The 18,251-nt window shown below is 38.4% G+C and overlaps 1 protein-coding gene and 1 pseudogene across 2 annotated transcripts in view; one reads left to right on the top strand and one right to left on the bottom strand.

The window, feature by feature from the left end:
- The window catches only part of ARMC3 (armadillo repeat containing 3), a 74,288-nt gene extending 70,401 nt beyond the window's left edge, over positions 1-3,887 (bottom strand). For both annotated transcript variants that reach the window (XM_032473677.1, XM_032473678.1), the window contains exons 1-2: positions 3,739-3,887; positions 570-618 (exon numbers count right to left, since the gene is read on the bottom strand). In XM_032473677.1, the coding sequence (XP_032329568.1) occupies positions 570-617 (48 nt within the window). In that variant the 5' untranslated portion in view covers position 618; positions 3,739-3,887. The remainder of the gene's footprint in view (positions 1-569; positions 619-3,738) is intronic.
- LOC102524390 lies at positions 3,749-16,547 on the top strand (annotated as a pseudogene).
- The last annotated feature ends 1,704 nt before the right edge of the window (positions 16,548-18,251 follow it).

Genomic DNA, 18,251 nt, shown 5'->3' with positions numbered 1-18,251 from the left:
TCTTCTAAAACCACCTTGTCCCAAATAGCCAACCTACTGAACATTAAGTTTGTGTTGTGGGGAATGCATTATTCAAGCATTTGAAAGAGAAAAAGGTGATGAACACAGACTTTTCTCTCCATAGAATTGGAAAATACAGGACTCGTGATGTCCAAATGGTCATCTTCAGACAACTCTACAGACATATCCAATAGCTACAGCATAACTTCAAGTCATTTTAAAAACTTCAGTTGGATAATGAACATTAGTGAGAGACTGGCAAGTGTAAATTTAAAGTATTTGAAAGAACAAACCAAAACTATTTGTTCATTAACTAGGCTTATAAACATGCCATCCACATAACTGGAAAAGCTAATAATTACTCTCTAATTGCACTAATTATGTAATGACAACGTTGTAAATGTTTGTTTATATTATGTTAGATTTCTCTGACTAATCTTATCATTAGTCAGACTTTGGACTTCTGCCACTGTGCACTCATGTATACACTGGAACATGCCAAACTGTTTGAACAATTTATTTTAAAACTGGTTGTTAATGTCCTGCTAGTATTCAAATCAGAAACTTACCACGTCCTTGGGAGGGGGCTCTGCTTCCTTCTTTGTCTTTTTACCCATTCTGGAAAAAGATGCCACAAATGATTAAAATGTCATTTGTACATTGTATATGCACAAATCTCTCAGTTACCTATGTCCCTGGGAGGAAATGTACTTCCCCCTCTAAATTTCACCCTAAGAAGAGGCCATGCAATACATATAGAAATTATTCCACATGTACAAATATGTTACCTACATCCCAAACGTCACAATTTTAAAGGAACTTATTGATAAGATTGTTGGGCATTAGTCCTGCCTTGCAGTTTGGAAAGGAGACTAGATTAATGATGTAAATTTTACCGACATGACAGGTAATGGTTTATCATTCTTATAGCCCACTTAAGTAGGGCTTGGGAGACTAAATCCAAACCACTTTTGAGATTTTCAGGAACGTTCTGCCACCAAGGGAGGGATTCTTATCTGCTTTCTGGCACTCATCTATCCCAAACACCTAGGACAGTGTCTGGACATAGTAGACATTTGATATTTTTAAAAATCATTAACTCTGTTTTTCTTGGCAGTAATTACTTTCTGAATGGTATCCAAGATCTACCAAGTCCAAATGAACATTTGTGTCATTTTCTCAAATAGCAAAAACTCTTCTCTAATATATTCCACTTTTCAATTAAAAAAAGTAATTGAGAATCTGAAAGACGTATTCTAGGGAAATTGGGGTTACTTCTTGTAAAGACCCTTTCCCGTTTGCCCTTATATGTCCATGCTTAAGAAGATAAAAGCCAACAGAATAGTATAGAGTTGCTATACCACGAGGAGTAACTCCACCTGGGTAGAGAGAAGGTGTTCCAAGATGTTGGTGACTGTTAGAATAACACTAGAAGTTTTTTGAGTTTTCTCCAATTAAGAGTTTGTAGGGTTATGTTTGGCATTATGGTAACCTCAAATGGTATATTCTAGTCCCAAGGAAATCCCTATGGTCTCAAGAGAAATTCTGAAAAGGAGAAAATCTTTGGAGAGAATCTACAATGTCAATGTTAGTTCAAATGGCTTCTCAAGGGACAAAAGCAACCCCAAGCGTTAGAGACACTGAACAGAAAAAAAAACACACATTCAAAGAAACTCAGTGTCTTCTGAAAGATACCTATTCCAGGTAACTAACTTCAGGTCACATAAATTTCAAGATCTTTGAGGGCCTGGGTAAGCTTACTGTGTGATGTACTACTATCTCACACTACAATATGTTAAAACATTAAAATGCATCCACATCTCCCGTTAAATATAATTTTCATAATAAAAAGTTTGGAAGCTTTGCACTTGAAATGACTTAGTTTGTACACCTGGAAATTCTTGCAAAATGAGAAAAAATTTTCAAATGTAACTTTAACATTAATAAAAACATTTAACATTAATTCTCAGATTTGCTTTTCATATTTTAGAGCCAATCTGATTTTTCAGATCTCAAATATCTTTCACAGAAATGTGAAAAGCACACAGATCCTAGACTTTGTGCTTGTAACATTTCAGGCAGACACACAGACTATTACGGACAGATGAAAATCTTTCCTATGATTTTTCTAGGAAAAAGAGATTTTATAGCTCTTTATAACCAATTCCAAGATATAGCAGCCTTTGATTTACAAAAGATTCCTTATGAATAACATTCTCGAAGCAATTAAGTTACACCTGTAGAAAGTTACTTGAGGTCATCTGATTTTCACTCAGGAATTTATTTTTCCCATTTCAGGACAGTGGTTTTGAGTGATTGCATATTGAAAAATACAGAGGCTGGAATAGATGAATCATACAGGATTACAGAGATGGAACTGGTCCTTGGCAACATTGTGGAGTGGGAAGCGTTTTGTTTGTTTTTCTCACCATATTGGGAATAACAGTTAATGGGGGAGAAAATATACAGCCAACATAGATCAGGGGCAGAGAGCCCCAGAGATTACCCTAAGGGTTTTTTTTTTAACTTTGTAAATTAAACATTTCACTTAAAATCAACATGATACAATTAAATTACCTTATTTTATTCTTTAAAGATTTGCTTTCCTTTAAAGCTATAGAGATGTCAAGGGAAGAAAGTGAATCCCTTTGACTTTTTGAAGCAAATAAAGTCTGTTTTCTTTGACTATTTTACCACTTGCCCATTGGTGTTTTTTATTTTGCTAAAATTACATCACATAAAATTTACCATTTTAAATCATTTTAAGTGTACAATTCTACGTCTACTGTACACTTAACAAAGGTATTACATTTCATTACAGAGAATTTGGAAAACAAGGAAGGGCACATGGAATTTTTTAAAAAAAATCACTCAGAAATAAGCTCAAGGAGATCATCACTATTTCTATGTAGTTCCATTTTTGTGTGTTTTCTATGCTGATTTTTACCTTCCTACCTGGATTTCTATCCCTTATTCTCAACTTCCCTTCATGGGACCATTTTCTTACTAAATTCTTAAATTAATGGACAAGTTCATGAAATCCCAGTCTCCATTTGTTGCTTCAGTCATCATCAATGGATCAATATGTCATTTAAAATATTTTAAAATCCACTATAGCCAGTCCCCTATTGTTGAGCATTGGTTTCCAGTTTTCTAGAATTGTGGACAGGCTGCAAACGAACATCCCTAGACATAAAATTTCCATCTACCTCTGCAGCATCTGTCTCTAGCAGTAAAATAACTGGTTGAAAAGGTATGAACTTCATGGCACTACACATGAAAGCAAATCTGCTTTGAATGTGCACCGTCTTGATTCTTGGAAAGGAATCTTTTCACAAGTTTACTGACCTTCCTCCTGAACGTCCAGCCTATGTGATCTTAAACGTTTTCTAATGAGATTTATTTTGAGGATAAAGGATAGAGCAATTGGGGACCCACTTTTTGAGCTGCTCACTGTGAAGTAACAGAATCTTAGACCCTAAGATCCCCACTCCAGACCTCAGTTTTGTCACCTGTTTAAATAGGAGACGGTTGGGACACTTATATAAGAAATCCACCAGAACCCCCCTTCTAACACTGCAGGTGTTGGGCAGGGACCCACAGGCCCTCACAATGTGTCCTCCCAGTCGCCCCAGATGTCCCTACCCAGACGGGGAGGGGGCACCTTCTCCTTCCCGAAGTTTTCCTGGGGCCTCTCCAAACCGCGGGGACAGCGGCGCAGCCGCCCGCCTGCTTTACCTGCCGAGAAATGCCGCCCCACAGTCTCTGCTCAGACCTGACGAACCGCAACCGCCGCCCCGGCGCGCGCCTCCTGGTCCACTGTTGTGCCCGGTTGCTAGGCGACAGCGGGCCGCGCCTGCGCGCGCCTCCGCCAGGGAAGCGCGCGCTCCGCGGTCCGCAGTGTCCATTGTCCTGTCAGGGAGACACAGGTACCCGCAGATCCGTGTGCATCCCTGTTCCTAAGTCCTGGGCTTTAGGGCAGGATAGACACTGGGAATCCTCCCCTTCTGGTCGTTGAGGGCCCGCCCTAGTGACAACTGTAAATCAGCAGGCAGTGCAGCCTCAGCGTTCGCCTCAGCAAACTCAGTGCAGGTGACTCCCAAGTCATCACTTTCTGCCCGTTCTCCGCTGAGGTGCCGGCCGGCATCGCCACCTTTCCATGCACAAAGGTGTCCAGTCTGTTCCCACAGAACTTACCATGTCCCTTCAAAACCTATTCCTCTTACACCTTTCTTTCCTGTTTCTGCCCTTCTTCCCAAAAGCATGGAACATCTGTTTACCTTCCTCCTCCTCCACCCTCAACTCCAGTCCGCATTTAGTCATTGGCCCTCCACTTTTTGTCCCCTGTTTCTTCCCTCTCTTAAATTTTTACTGTCACCCTGCTCCAGGTCGTCATCTTTGGCCTTCTCGGTGATGACTTCTGTTTCTCCCTCCTTCCATTTCTTCCTTTTACCGCAGATCCACCTTCCAGAAATTACTGCTCTAGACAGGTCATTCCCATACACAAACTTCAGTGGCTTCCTAAAATGCAGTCTAAAGCCATTCGCCCTGCCCCTGTTCTATCTGTGCCAGCCCGCCGCTCCCCCACAACACAAGCCCCAGCCAAATTACTCTTCCCCTAGATTTTCCCCTGCTTTTCTCTAGATTCTCGCTCACTCTGTTCCTTTAGCATTTCGTCTATCCCACAAATATTTTTTAAGCATCTACCATTTGCCAGGTCATGTACAACTTGTACAGCTCCTGGAATATTCTTTCATTTCTGCTTATGGAAGCCCTGCTCAAATGCCATCTTCACAAAATGCTCTTTAACTTTAACAAAAAATCTCTCCCTTTCCTGATTTCCTCTCACACTTTCTGAACTCCGTCTCGTCTCTGTTCCTGTGCGTTCCCCAGTCCTAAGAGTGTTGGGTGCTTCTTATATACAATTGCTTCTTTCATATCCTTGTATGTCCTCTTCTCACCTTTTAAATTACCTGATAAACAGCTTTATACATTGTTAACAATTCCTTAAATAAAATTGTCTGTGGTTAAATGACGTGTGATTTCTGTCTCCTGATTGGACCTTGAATAATACACGCCAGTATCTTTAGCCAGTCTCTCTCTTCCTTTCAGTATGCAAATACAATGAAGTCTCTTGTTTGCCTCATAAAAAACAAAAACAAAAACAAACTCCTTTGAATCTGTATCTCCTTCTGGCTATCATTCTATTTTTCCCTTTCTCTTCTTGACCATGAATTTCCCCCAAAGTAGCCTGCATTTGATACTTCCACATTATTAACCTACACTTACTCTTCAAACCATAGTTTGATCCTCCCGCTAAACCCATCGTCTACTACTTAGTGTTCATCTTTCTTGACATCACTGCTGCCAGTAACTCTCTTGATGATACCTCATTCTTGACACACCTTCCTTGCTTTGCTTGGTACCACTTACTTTTGATACTCCTACTTTCCTGACCATTATTTAAGGTCTTTTCTGTACAGTCTTAAATGTTGATATTTCCCAGTGATCTGTCCCTGGTTCTCTTGCTGTATTTGTATGCTTTTCCAGGGTGATCTTACTTATTTTTGTGACTTCAAATGCCATATATATATATATATATATGTATATATGTATATGTATATGTGTGTGTGTGTATATATATATCTTCCCACCAGACTCCAATACTGAGCTGTAGACTCATATATCATTTTTATGGAAAGCTCCACCTGAAGGTCCACGTTACCCACCTAAACTCATCATCTTCCCAATATAAACATGTTTGTCTATTTATCAAGGGCTACCACCACTCACCTAGATACCCAAGCATGAAGTCTGACAGTCATCGTAGACCTGCTGTCCTTCATATGCAGTTATCTGGATTCCCTTAAAAGTCTCCTGAATTTATTCTCACTTTTCCATTCCCATAGCCCAGGTGCAGAATATCACCATCCTTGGCTTGATTTCATTGAACAAGTGTTCTGACAGGCCTCCCATCCTCTAGCTTTCTCCTGCTTCAGTCCGTCTTCTCCAAGATGACCCAAGTAATCTTTGTCATTTTTCTCTCTCTCTGCTGGTTGCCAGTTACTCCACCACATACATGATGAAATGCAAAAAGAGTCTTAAATTTGCATTCAAGACCTTGTTCCAGGTGACTCCTCTCTACTGCGATAACTTCTCTAATCACTTTTTTAAAAATTAGCAAACTTCTCATAGTTCTCCAGGGACACCATGATGTTTTATGCCCTTCACTCTCCTAATCAGCCTGAAAACTTATCTATTTGTCTTTCAAAATTTATTTTAATCATGATTTCCTCCAGAAAGTCTTAATTGGCTTTTCCAAACATAGTGAACATTTCTCATTTTGTGCCATCAGTGTACCTTATACCTGCTCTGTTTCTGCTTTCCTCACATGATATTGTAATTTACTTATGTGTGCATCTCTGCACCTAAATATCCTTCAAATAACTATTATTTGTTGAGTGCTTATTATGAGCCAGGCACTTGTGAACTTATTGAAATGTATCATTAACCCCCCACTGTAACCCTATAAGGTACACATGAAAAAACTGGCATAAGTAATTGGCAGTAAATGGCAGAGCCAGGACTTGAACTGTGGTCAGCTTGATTGTCATAGCCATGTTCTGATCCAACACATCATACAAGCACATTCTGAAAATACAGTGTCATAACAAATTGTAAAGAATTTTCATGAAATAATTAAAATGGCTCTTTTTATTCTTTTTTTTCCCCTGCAGACTTAGTCTTTACTGCACATGTCTAGTTTTGAGGTCCTATTTATACAGTTGGATGAGTTTTGACAAATGTTGACAGCTGTGTGACCACTACCACAATTAAGATATAGAACATTTCCATCATCCCAAATTCCCCTCATGGCCCCTTTGAAGTTGGATCTCTCCTTCCATCCCACTTCCCTGGGCACAACTGACCTATTTTCTCTCCCTTTAATTTTGCATTTTTGTGAATATCTTATCTATGGAACCACACAATACACAACCTTTTCTGTCTGGCTTCTTCAGCTTAGCATAAAGCTTTTGAGACTTGTTCATGGCATTGCGTGTATCAATAGTTTGTTTCTCTCTATTGCTGAGTAGGATTGCACTGCACGGATGTACAACATCCATTCGCTGGTTGATGGACATTTGGGTTCTTTCCAGCTTTGGACTGTTATAAATAAATCTGCTCTGAACAGTTATACACAGGTTTTTGTGTGAACATATGTTTCTCCTTCCTTGGGAAGATACCCAAGAGTGTGATTTCTGGGTCTTATGCCATGTGTATGTTTGATGTTATGAGAACTTGCCAAACTGTTTTCCAAAGGAATTATACTATTTTTGCATTCCTGTCAGCAGTGAGTCAGAGATTCAATCCCTCTATATATCCTACAACACTTGATATTGTCAGGCCTTCTAGTTTTAGTCACTCTATTGGGTGCATAGTGGTATCTCCTTCTGGTTTTAATTTGCATTTCCTCCGTGACTTATGGTGATGAGCTGATTCTCTGTACTTGTTAACCATTTCTCTACCTTCTTTTGTGAAATATCTATTCAAATATTTTTTCTACTTTTAACTGGGCTGTTTGTCTTATTTTTGAGTTGTAAGAATTTGCTATATATTCTGGATACAGGTCATTTGTCATATATATAATTTGAATTTTTTTTCCTGCTCTAGTTCATTATAATGGAAAATGAAATTTAGAGACCATAATCTAAACACTAAGGTTGCTTATTGCTACTAGGTTGGTCATTCCTTCTAGGTCTCTCAGAAGCCTGGTGAAGCTCTGAATTCAACACACATTATAAATCAGAAATCTACAGATCCAGACTGCGGTTATAAGAGATATCACTGTGTGGCAGTCATAGGCAACCTCTGGTTCTCTAGCTGTGGCTTCTACTGGGACTTAAAATCCTCCTTTTCTGTCTCAGAACTACTAAATATAATTCGAATTAATTCACCCCTCTACATCCCTTGAAGTCCACCATACTGTACTATGGCAATCAGTCTGTCAAAACTGTCTCCAATAGGTAATTCTTTCTAGGACACCACAGGTGACTCCTCATAAGACATCCTCTCAAAGTAAGGAAATCTTCACTGTTTTCAAATTCAGTCAGATCAAACAACCAGTCCAAAGTTTACATCTTTGAGCCTCTGAGATCAGTAACCACTGCTGGTTTCAATTACTGTGTCACTTGAAGTTCCACTGCAGACAACAAAATCTGTTCTGGTTAGCAGGGAATTAGAGATTTATAACATTGCTGCAAACACTGGAGAAACAGGTTCTGGGCTAAACTTTTGGAGATGGCTTTCAAAACAATACTGCAGAGCATAATTCACAATAGCATGACATGAAAACAACGTTAAGTGTCCATTGACAGATGACTGGATAAAGAAAATGTGTATCTATATACAAATGGAAGATTATTCAGCCATAAAAAAGAAGGGACTCCTGCCATTTATGACAGTGATGATGGGCCTGAGGGCATGATGTTAAGTAAAATAAGTCAGACAGAGAAAGACAAATACGGTATGATCTCACTTATATGTGGAATCTAAAAGCATCAAACTCATAGAAACAGAGTAGAATGATGGTTGCCAGGGGCTGAAGGGTCAGGGGAAATGGGAAGATGTTGGTCAGAAGGTATACATTTTTAGTTATAAGATGAGTAAGTTCCAGGGATGTAATGTACAGTATGGTGATTATAGTTAACACTGCTGTATTGTACACTTACAAGTTATTACAAGAGTTGAGCTTTAGTCTTCTCACCAGAACAGTGATCACAATGACAGATGCTGGTTATGTGGGGTGAAGGGTATACCAGATACCAACCTTATTGTGGTAATCATTTTTCAATACATATATATCAAATCATCACTGTGTACACCTTAAACTTATACAATGTTATATGTAAATTTTATGTCAATACAGCTGGGGGAAAAATACTGCAGAAATGGCCAAACAAGCCAAGGAGTCAGGAGGCTTAAGTCACTTTTGTGCAGAATAATGAGGATTATCTCAAATTAGCATTTATAGTCTCCATTTGTTCTTTTCCTCCTCAACGGTTTTTTTTTTTTTTTGGTCATGGAAAAGTTATGAAGTGAAGCAGAAGTAGCTAACAAATCAGGCCAGCTCCACTCCACACAATGTATGCCTTAAAGAGAAAAAGATTTGTACTTCTTAGACCAACTGCAAGTTCAAAATAAAAATTGAAGTTCTCTTATGAAATTAGTTACACCTGTATGAAATTAAGCTCAGTTTCATAGCTAAAGCCAAGAAACACACACACACACACACACTCATACACATACACACACTCACACAGTTGCAAAATCATTCAGTTTGACAGCTTCTGTGGAAATTGTCTATGTTTGGGACCAGCAAGGAAAAGATGTCATTTTTGAATAGCACCATAAGTAGATGCATTTCTGGCATGTGCAGTGCCTTCAAGATAACACTAATTTAGAAGATAGTTAAATCAAAAAATGATTGATGAATTTACAGAGATTATAAAACATGTCCAGTGAATAGATCTGGTCACACAACCTAAAGATAAATGTTTCAAAAAAAAATTGTTTATTCAGCAAAGAGGTACCAAAACAAAGACCTTAGGATAAGATATCTAAAGTGCTGAATGAATATGTGGAAATAAATAAGATATATTAGGAACAATGCTTAAATGTGTCTTTTGATGCTTTAATTGCAGGTGAAAGAGTTTACATCAGTAGTTTGTTCCCAAAATCCTATCAGTGAAAAACTCAAGTGTTTTTATTACAGAAAAATGTTGGTGTAAACGGTTCTCCACAGATCTATATTGCACAGTAAATGATAGTCTTAACATGGTGAATCCAAGACACAGTAGTCATCCCTGTTTACAGCTTTATGCAAAAATTAAGACCCAAAAAACACTCTGCCAATTGGTACCAAAGAGGATGACCAGCGAAAATTTTCTCAAGAGTTTCTGAGGTTAAAAGAATTGAAATTTTGAGTGCAAGTGTGGGTATAAATAATTCTTTGCAAATTTGAAGTTTGGCTTGTTGGCTTAAAAAAAATATGTTAACTAATATTCTGAGCATCTTAATGAACGTGGTCCAAAATTGGAAGGCCCACAGGAATTATAATAATGTGTACTGCTAACATTAATGAATTCAAAGAAAAAAATCACCACTGATGTTTAGCAGGTGTTAAAATTAGAATACTAAAAAATTAGTAAGACCAGCAGAGCAATATGTTTATGCTAGAATAAAAACTTGGTTAAAAACTGGAAGTACTTAATTTGAAAACATTTTAAAAAATTCAGTATCTATTCATTATCACAAAATATTTCAGTGCTGCACTTGGCAAAGTTAAGAGAGTTTTTATGCCTAAAAATTATAAACCTATGAAGTAAAAATTTGCAAAATTAAAGATCAAATTATCTGATAAAGGGTAAGAAAGTAGTTCTCATTCATTAAAGGAAAAGTGACAGTCTGTTATTTGCCACCTCTACTTGTGTAAATGTGGTTGCTGATCAAGGTAACTGTGAAGAGCATGAAAGATTCTGATCAGGAATTACATCCAGCAGTTTCAACCTGCAAATCAGGTGTAGGGGGTATGTGTGCATGTGTGTAAAATATTTACAAAAACAAATTCAACTTTTCTTTCTTTTTTTCACATTTAACCTAATTTTATTCATTCTTGCCTTGGGATGGGGAATAGATCATTCAGTAAAAACCTACAGTACAAACAAAATATGTCTTATCATTTACAACTTCAGACTACAATAACAATGTACCTTAATTACTTCCATGCACACAAGTCTAACATTACAGGTTTGCTTTTTTTTTTTAAATAAACACAATTAAGTCTTCTAGGAGCATTTTATAAGAAAGTAATTCCTAATTTTTCTTTGTAGATAGATCAAGCATCTCCAAAATATAAATTCCTATACACAGTGAGAGCTTTACTTAAAATGAATATTTAAGTAAATTAAGTATGTGGACAGCCTTAGGACAAGCTGCATTACATATTCAGCTAAGTAGGAAACAAACCATAGGGCCAAGTGGAAAAAATGTATTTCCAAAAAGTTTCAAAAACTAAGTTAACATTTTATAATTAAATACAGAAAATATACTGATTTGATAAAATAAATAAGGTGTAATGTAGTAATACTTCACTATAAAGAATGCATACCAGGACATTTATAAACTGTGAGTGACTCTTATTAAGAATAGGTTACTATATTAAACGATGGTGAAATAGAAGTGCCTATTGTGAAGCACTATGGCTAGTTCAACTTTTCATTTAAACATGTGAGGCTAGTTTATTTGTAAATGTTTTATGAATAGTATTTAATATATTTCTACTAATTTTTATTTTCCTTATCTTAAATGTGCAATATAAAGAAAAGTTAGTATTTTTTTTTTTCACCTAGCCCCATGTTGACTTTTTAAGTCCCTCCCAGTTCATCTCAGTGTGACTTGCACATATTATCATTTTCTGAATGTGCCATGTGGTGGAGAAGTTTGAGAACCACTGATCTAAAGTCTTTTGCTGACCAGCCCCTTGTTGGATCTACAGGACTTTGTCCCCAGTGGTTCGAGTCCAGTAACTTGATATTATCCATACATACATGGAGAGATCATCAAACATGTCTGTTAAACAACATATAATGAGCACTGATCCCAGCTCCGCTGAATCAGTGTACTTTCTTTCCTGGTGTTAAGGTATTTGAGCAGCAAATTAACTATTGGGACATTGTGAGTGAATAGAAACTAGGGCTAGGGGAGGGGAGAAATCTCAATGGATTTTCTTGCCTTACCACAGGCAACAATTCTTTTTTGCCTGTACTAACCTTCAGACTCAGCGTCTTTCTCTTCTGGACCCTGTTGCAGTCTGTGTGGCTATTTCTATGGCTACAAGATGTTTCATTGCCTCATATTATATATGTTTAAAAGTCAGTGTCCTTAGGTAATCTCACCATCATGCTCCACCCAAGTACTGTGGTTTTTGAAAACTAATTAAACCTCCTAACACTAACTCTCCCATGTGAACAGCTGCAGAGTCTCAGCACAACAAGCTTCATTTGATTCAATAGATGTGGTCCAGAAAATATGTTTTTGAAAAGAATTTTTGAAATCTAATTATACTTGAAGAACACTGAGAGTTCACTATTTAGAGGAATCTGAGGATGAATCACTTTATACAGAAAAAGAAAAGAGCCCTTCAGTAAAAGAAAGCAATTATCTATTATTTATCCACTTTATAAATCTAAATTTGCTTAAAATGAGGGGGTGCATCTGTATAATATTAGGTAATTTATCATAATAGGTTCCTTATAATGTATTCTTTGAATTCATTTCCATTCAGATTGAATTAGTCAGATGGTTGATTGTTGTAAATCAACTGAACTTGGCTGAAGATAAATAATAAAAATGTAAGACTTCTGTTTGTAATATTCACTTCAAGTGTTAGCGATGTGAGGAAAGCCAGAAATAGCGTGGTGACCTTTCACCTTTTCTAGAACATAAACACAGATAGTTTGCCAACATGTACTGTAAATAGTTGCTATTTTTCTCCACAGTCGACTGCCACAAGGCAGTTTCTTCCACCACATTGTGTTATTTAAAAGTTATCTGCTTTTTTGGCTGCTATTCAAGGGAGTTCTTTGCCTGTAAATCCTCTTTATCTCACGCTAGGGTGGAAGCAAAATCTTGGCACAATTTCAGTGCATTTGTCTTGTTGTACCAGGGGAGAAAAAAAAATAAGGGGCCCCAGAGATTGATGCTGTTCTGCAAATGGTCATGAAACAGTGGGGAGCCCTGCTGGCTTTTCAAAAGGGTAATACTGCTAAGCACCCACTGTGAAACATAAGACCCCCTCACACGAAAGGCAGCCACACTATTAAAAAGATCATTGAAAAGCCTGAAAGATAGAGTTTCAAAGTAAACATTGCTCATTGTGTACTTGACTCCAGGCCTTTAAAATCAGCTTAACTCAGTGGACAGGGTCCATATGTAGCATGTTTACTGCTTACTCATTTAGCGCTTAGTCTGGTTTTTACATTCTTTGGACTCCGAACTCAGTTTCTGTAATTTGCACGGTGGAGGTACCTGCTTGTTTGCTAGAGGTTGGAGGCTTAAGAGGAAAGATAGGGTGCACCCCACTTAGCAAAAACCTGAGACAACTTATCCTTTTGAAATAACATCTCATCCTTTGAAGGGTGCCCCAGAATGGTTTCTGCCGCTGGCCAGCCCTCATGGAATGTGTAACCAATGCTTGTGGATAAAGAGTGAGAACTGCTGTCAGAGCAACCCTTGGACATGAGATATCACCTCACACCTGTTGGGATGTCTGTTATCAATAAAATAAGAGATAACAAATGCTGATGAGGATGTGGGGAAATGGGAACCCTTGTACACTGTTGGTGGGAATGTAAACTGGTACAGATACTGTGGAAAACAGTATGGAAGTTCCTCAAAAAGTTTAAAATAGAACTACCGTATAATCCAGCAGTCCCACTCCTGGATATGTATTCCAAGGAAATGAAATCATTATCTTTAGAGCTATCTGCACTCCTGTGATCACTGTAGCATTATTCACAGTAGCCAGCATACGGACACAACCTCAGGGTCCATCGACACATAAATGGATAAAGATGTGGTATCTGTACAATGGAATATTATTCAGGATAATAAAAAAAAAGAAGGATAACTCCATTTGCCACCTGGAGGCATGAATGAATGAACCTGGAGGGCATGAAGCTAAGTGAAATGAAATAGGCTACACAGAGAAAGACAAATACTGCATGGTATCACTAATATGTGGAATAATTTTTTAAAAGATAAAATCATATAAAGAGAGTAGAAAAGTGGTTGCCAGAGACTGGGAGGGTAGGGGAAATAGGGAGAGGTTGGTAAACAGGTACAGACTTTCAGCTGTAAGATGAATAAGTCTGAAGATCTAATGTGTAACATGGCAACTATAGTTGGTAACACTGTATTGTATAATTGAAATTTGCTAAGAGAGTAGAATTTAAGCATTCTCACCAAGAAAAAAAGAAATGGTAAATATGAGAAGTGATGAATGTGTTCATCAGCTTGGTGGGAATCCTTTCATAATGTGTACATTTATCAAATCATCACAGTGTACACTTTTAATATATTACAGTTTTATTTGTCAGTTATACCTCAGTAAAACTGAAAGAAAGAATATCCATTCTAGCATGATTTTCAATTGCAAAGAAATAAAATTCATTTAGTAATAGGATAATATGCAGTTGTTAAAAAAAGAATGATGTATATGTATTGATTTGAAATAATCTCAAAAAGATACTAAGTTAAAAAGCAGGGTGCATAATAGCATGAATATTATGCTACAATTTGAGGAGAAAAACTAGAAGACACACAAGCAGGTGATAATAGTTGTCAAATCGAGGGGGAACAACTGGATGGTTTGAGCGCAGGGGCTGGAAGGAGACTTATTCTTTACGGGATAACACTGGATCCCTTTTGTGTAATGTGATTACATTAGCTATTTAAAGATAAGATAATTTATAAGTGGGAAATTAAAGCAAAAAGGAAAGAATAACAGGGAACGTGTCTGGGCAGCCCATACCCAGAATGTCCTGTCTGGCTTGACAAAATGGGTGGATCTGGAGTTTCTGGCCCCCTCCCAAAGGGACAGTCTGAGTTGACAGGATGCACAGCAAGCCCATTCCCTTCCTCTGAGGCCACCAATGCCAGTGTTCTCCTGCTCCAACCAGTGGAGGAAGAAGCTAGCTCCTTAGAAGCTTAGGCATTTCAGGTTTCCTGTGGGACGCGGTGGTGGCAATTGGGTCGGAGGAGTGAGCAAATTTTGACTCATTTTTTCTGCTTGTTTTATCCTCCTTTTTTTTTTTTTTTTTTTCAGTAGAGGGCAGTTATCGGACACAAGAAGAAGCAGCAGCTGAAGCCGTAGTGCTGGTATAGAGATTGTAATAGAGATTTTGATGATGAGAATATCCTTATACAGCACCAAAAAGCAAAGCATTTTAAATGCTATATATGTCATAAGAAAGTGTATATAAGACCTGGCTTAGCTATTCATTGCATGCAGGTGCATAAAGAGACAATAGATGCTGTGCCAAATGTAATACCTGGGAGAACAGACATAGAACTGGAAATATATGATATGGAAGGTATTCCAGGAAAAGACATGGATGAAAGAAGAAGACTTCTTGAGCAAAAAACACAAGCAGAGAGCCAAAAAATGAACCAACAGGATGATTCTGATGAATATGATGATGATGACTCTGCAGCTTCAACTTCATTTCAACCACAGCCAGTTCAACCTCCGCAAGGTTATATCCCCACAGTGGCACAACCAGGACCACCACCAGTTCTGGGAGCACCAGGAATGCCCCCAGGCATACCTCCATTAATGCCAGGTGTTCCTCCTCTGATGCCAGGCACGCCACCAGTTATGCCAGGCATGCCACCTGGATTGCATCATCAGAGAAAATACACCCAGTCATTCTGGGGTGAAAACATAATGATGCCGATGGGTGGAATAATGTCACCTGGACCAGGAACACCACCTCTGATGCCGGATATGCCACCTCCTATTCCACGTCCTGGGATTTCTCCATTGACTCAAGCTCAGGCTCCACTGAACTCAAGTTCAGCACCAGGGATTCTTAACAGACCACCTGCGCCAACACCAACAGTTCCTGCTCCATAGCCTCCAGTTACTAAGCCTCTTTTCCCCAGTGCGGGACAAGCTCAGGCAGCTGTCCAAGGACCTGTCGGTACAGATTTCAAGCCCTTAAATAGTACCCCTGCAACAACTACAGAACCCCCATAGCCTACATTCCCTGCATGTACACAGTCTACAGCTTTGACCACTAGTACAACCAATAGCACTGCAGCTAAACCAGCAGCTTCAGTAACAAGTAAGCCTGCTACACTTATGACAACCAGTGCAACCAGTAAGTTGATCCATCCAGATGAGGATATATCACTGGAAAAGAGAGAGCAGTTACCTAAATATCAACGTAATCTTCCTTGACTAGGACAGGCTCCCACTGGTAATCCACTTGTTGGACCAACTAGAGGTACGATGCCACCACAGCCAGGCATCCCACAGCAGCAAGGAATGAGACCCCCAATGCCACTTCATGGTCAGTATGGTGGTCATCATCAAGGCATGCCAGGTTACCTTCCTGGTGCAATGCCTCTGTATGGGCAGGGACCATCAATGGTGCCCCCTTACCAAGGTGGGCCTCCTCGACCTCCGATGGGAATGAGACCTCCCGTAATGTCGCAAGGTGGCCATTACTAATCTCATTTCATCCAGTCTAACAGGTTTGGAGAGTAAACCTTTTCTCAACTTGTGCTGTTTAGATAGCCAAGCTTCGTCAATAAGGCTTCACTGTGACTTTAACACATATTATCTTCCCACATACCAGGAACAATCGGACATTTATTTCACATGGGAAAAATTATTTGGAATAATAAAGCAAGAACTTTTCCTGAAGTTGCAATTTATACCGTATGTCTTCTTTTTCATGTTTCATCTAGGTTTTTAGAAGTGAAGTATAGTAAATTTGGTTCATTATATTGTGAAGGTGCTGGGATTACATGAACATACCACCTTAATGAAGGCAAGTTCTGTAAGCTTACATTGCTATTTGTAAAGTTATACCTTCACAGCATTTCATATGCTGTTGGACTTCATGTCCCCAAACTAGCTTGGTGAGGGCTGTAACTGTCTCCAAGTACCTGTACATTGGAAGTGTGAATGTGTAACAATATTTAATGTATTTAGAGTTCCTCGTGTTGCAGGGTTTAAGAAATCTGACCCACCAAGGTCATGTGACTTTTCTTTACTGATAACTTCATTGAAATAAAATGAGAGAGAGAGAGAAAAAAAAAGAAGCTTAGGCATTTCAGAAACAACTCTATCCACTTATCTTCTTACCATTTAAAACAGTAAGGAACTCTAATGAGAGAATTCCTACATTATCAAAGATTATTCTTGTTTGTCCCCCTCTGTCTCAGGAGATGGGAGGAGATAAAAACTTATGAGCATTTTACTCATTCTCCATCACTGGAACTAGCATTAGTTCTTAATTAGACTAACAGTTTCAATACCATGCTGTTGTGATTACTGTAGCTCTGTGAGATTGTATGAAGTCTGGGAGGGTTATTCCTCCAGCTTCATTCTTTTTTTCTTCAATATTGCTTTGGCAATTCTGGGTCTAGACTAATAGTTTCAAAAGCAAAATGTTGACACTGCCAAGAAGAGTCTTTTTTTTTTTTTTTTTTTTGCAGAGGGTAGGTAATTAGTTTTATTTATTTAGTTAGTTTTTCAATGGAGATACTGGGGATTGAACCCAGAACCTCATGCATGCTAAACATGTGCTCTACCACTGAGCTATACCCTCCCCCCAACCAAAAAGAGTCTATTGAAAAACTACATGTGATCACTTAAATTTATACCTCACCCCTCTGTTGAGGTTTTGGCCCATCATATATTTTATGAACTAACGCTAAGGCCCCCCTTTTCAGGAGTATATACTAAAGAACGTATCAATTAGGATATTTATACTGTGCTTTAGTTAAGTAAGGTATTTTATTTAAAAATTTGTTTCACAAATGTTTTCCATTTCAGTTCATCTGGATGATATGAACTGGTTTAGAAATAGATGTATTTACAAGAAGAGTTCACTGGTGGCCACAAAAATATTAGTTTGTTTTTTTTTAATGTAAACTCCATCAATAACTCACAGTTCTCAGTCTCAATAAACAGATATAAAAAGGATCAGAGGAGTGCAATAGGACAGGACAGCCCTGGGTTGAAGAGAGAAGGAAGAAGGTGTGGGCAGGCTCCAGGGAGCAGGCAATCCAAGCTGAATTTCCTGAAATGATTCATTTTAGCCTGATAGACAAAGAGCGGACCTCATTTCAGATAGAGGACATAATAGGAACAAAATACCTTTTGCAGATTGCAAGAAAGTTATCGTGACATGAGCTGACAGAGCCTGTAAGGAGGGGCAGGGACCTTATGCCCAAGAAGTTTATACAAAGCATATTCAGCTTTATCCATTACACTTTGGGAAACCACTTTATAAAATAAACCAACTATGGAGGCTCATAAAATTAAAATAGACCCATTTGCACCCAGGAAATTCTACACCCAGACAGATCATCATATCACCAGTAGGGTGGGGACACTTCCTTATTCCACCGGGATGTCCCTGGCAACCCTCTATGGAGAGGAATCACTAACAGAAATC

Source organism: Camelus ferus, chromosome 35 (assembly GCF_009834535.1).
Source record: "Camelus ferus isolate YT-003-E chromosome 35, BCGSAC_Cfer_1.0, whole genome shotgun sequence".
Lineage (NCBI taxonomy): Eukaryota > Metazoa > Chordata > Mammalia > Artiodactyla > Camelidae > Camelus > Camelus ferus.
The sequence above is the reverse complement of the archived record's forward strand: the minus strand, read 5'-3'. Positions and strand labels throughout refer to the sequence as shown.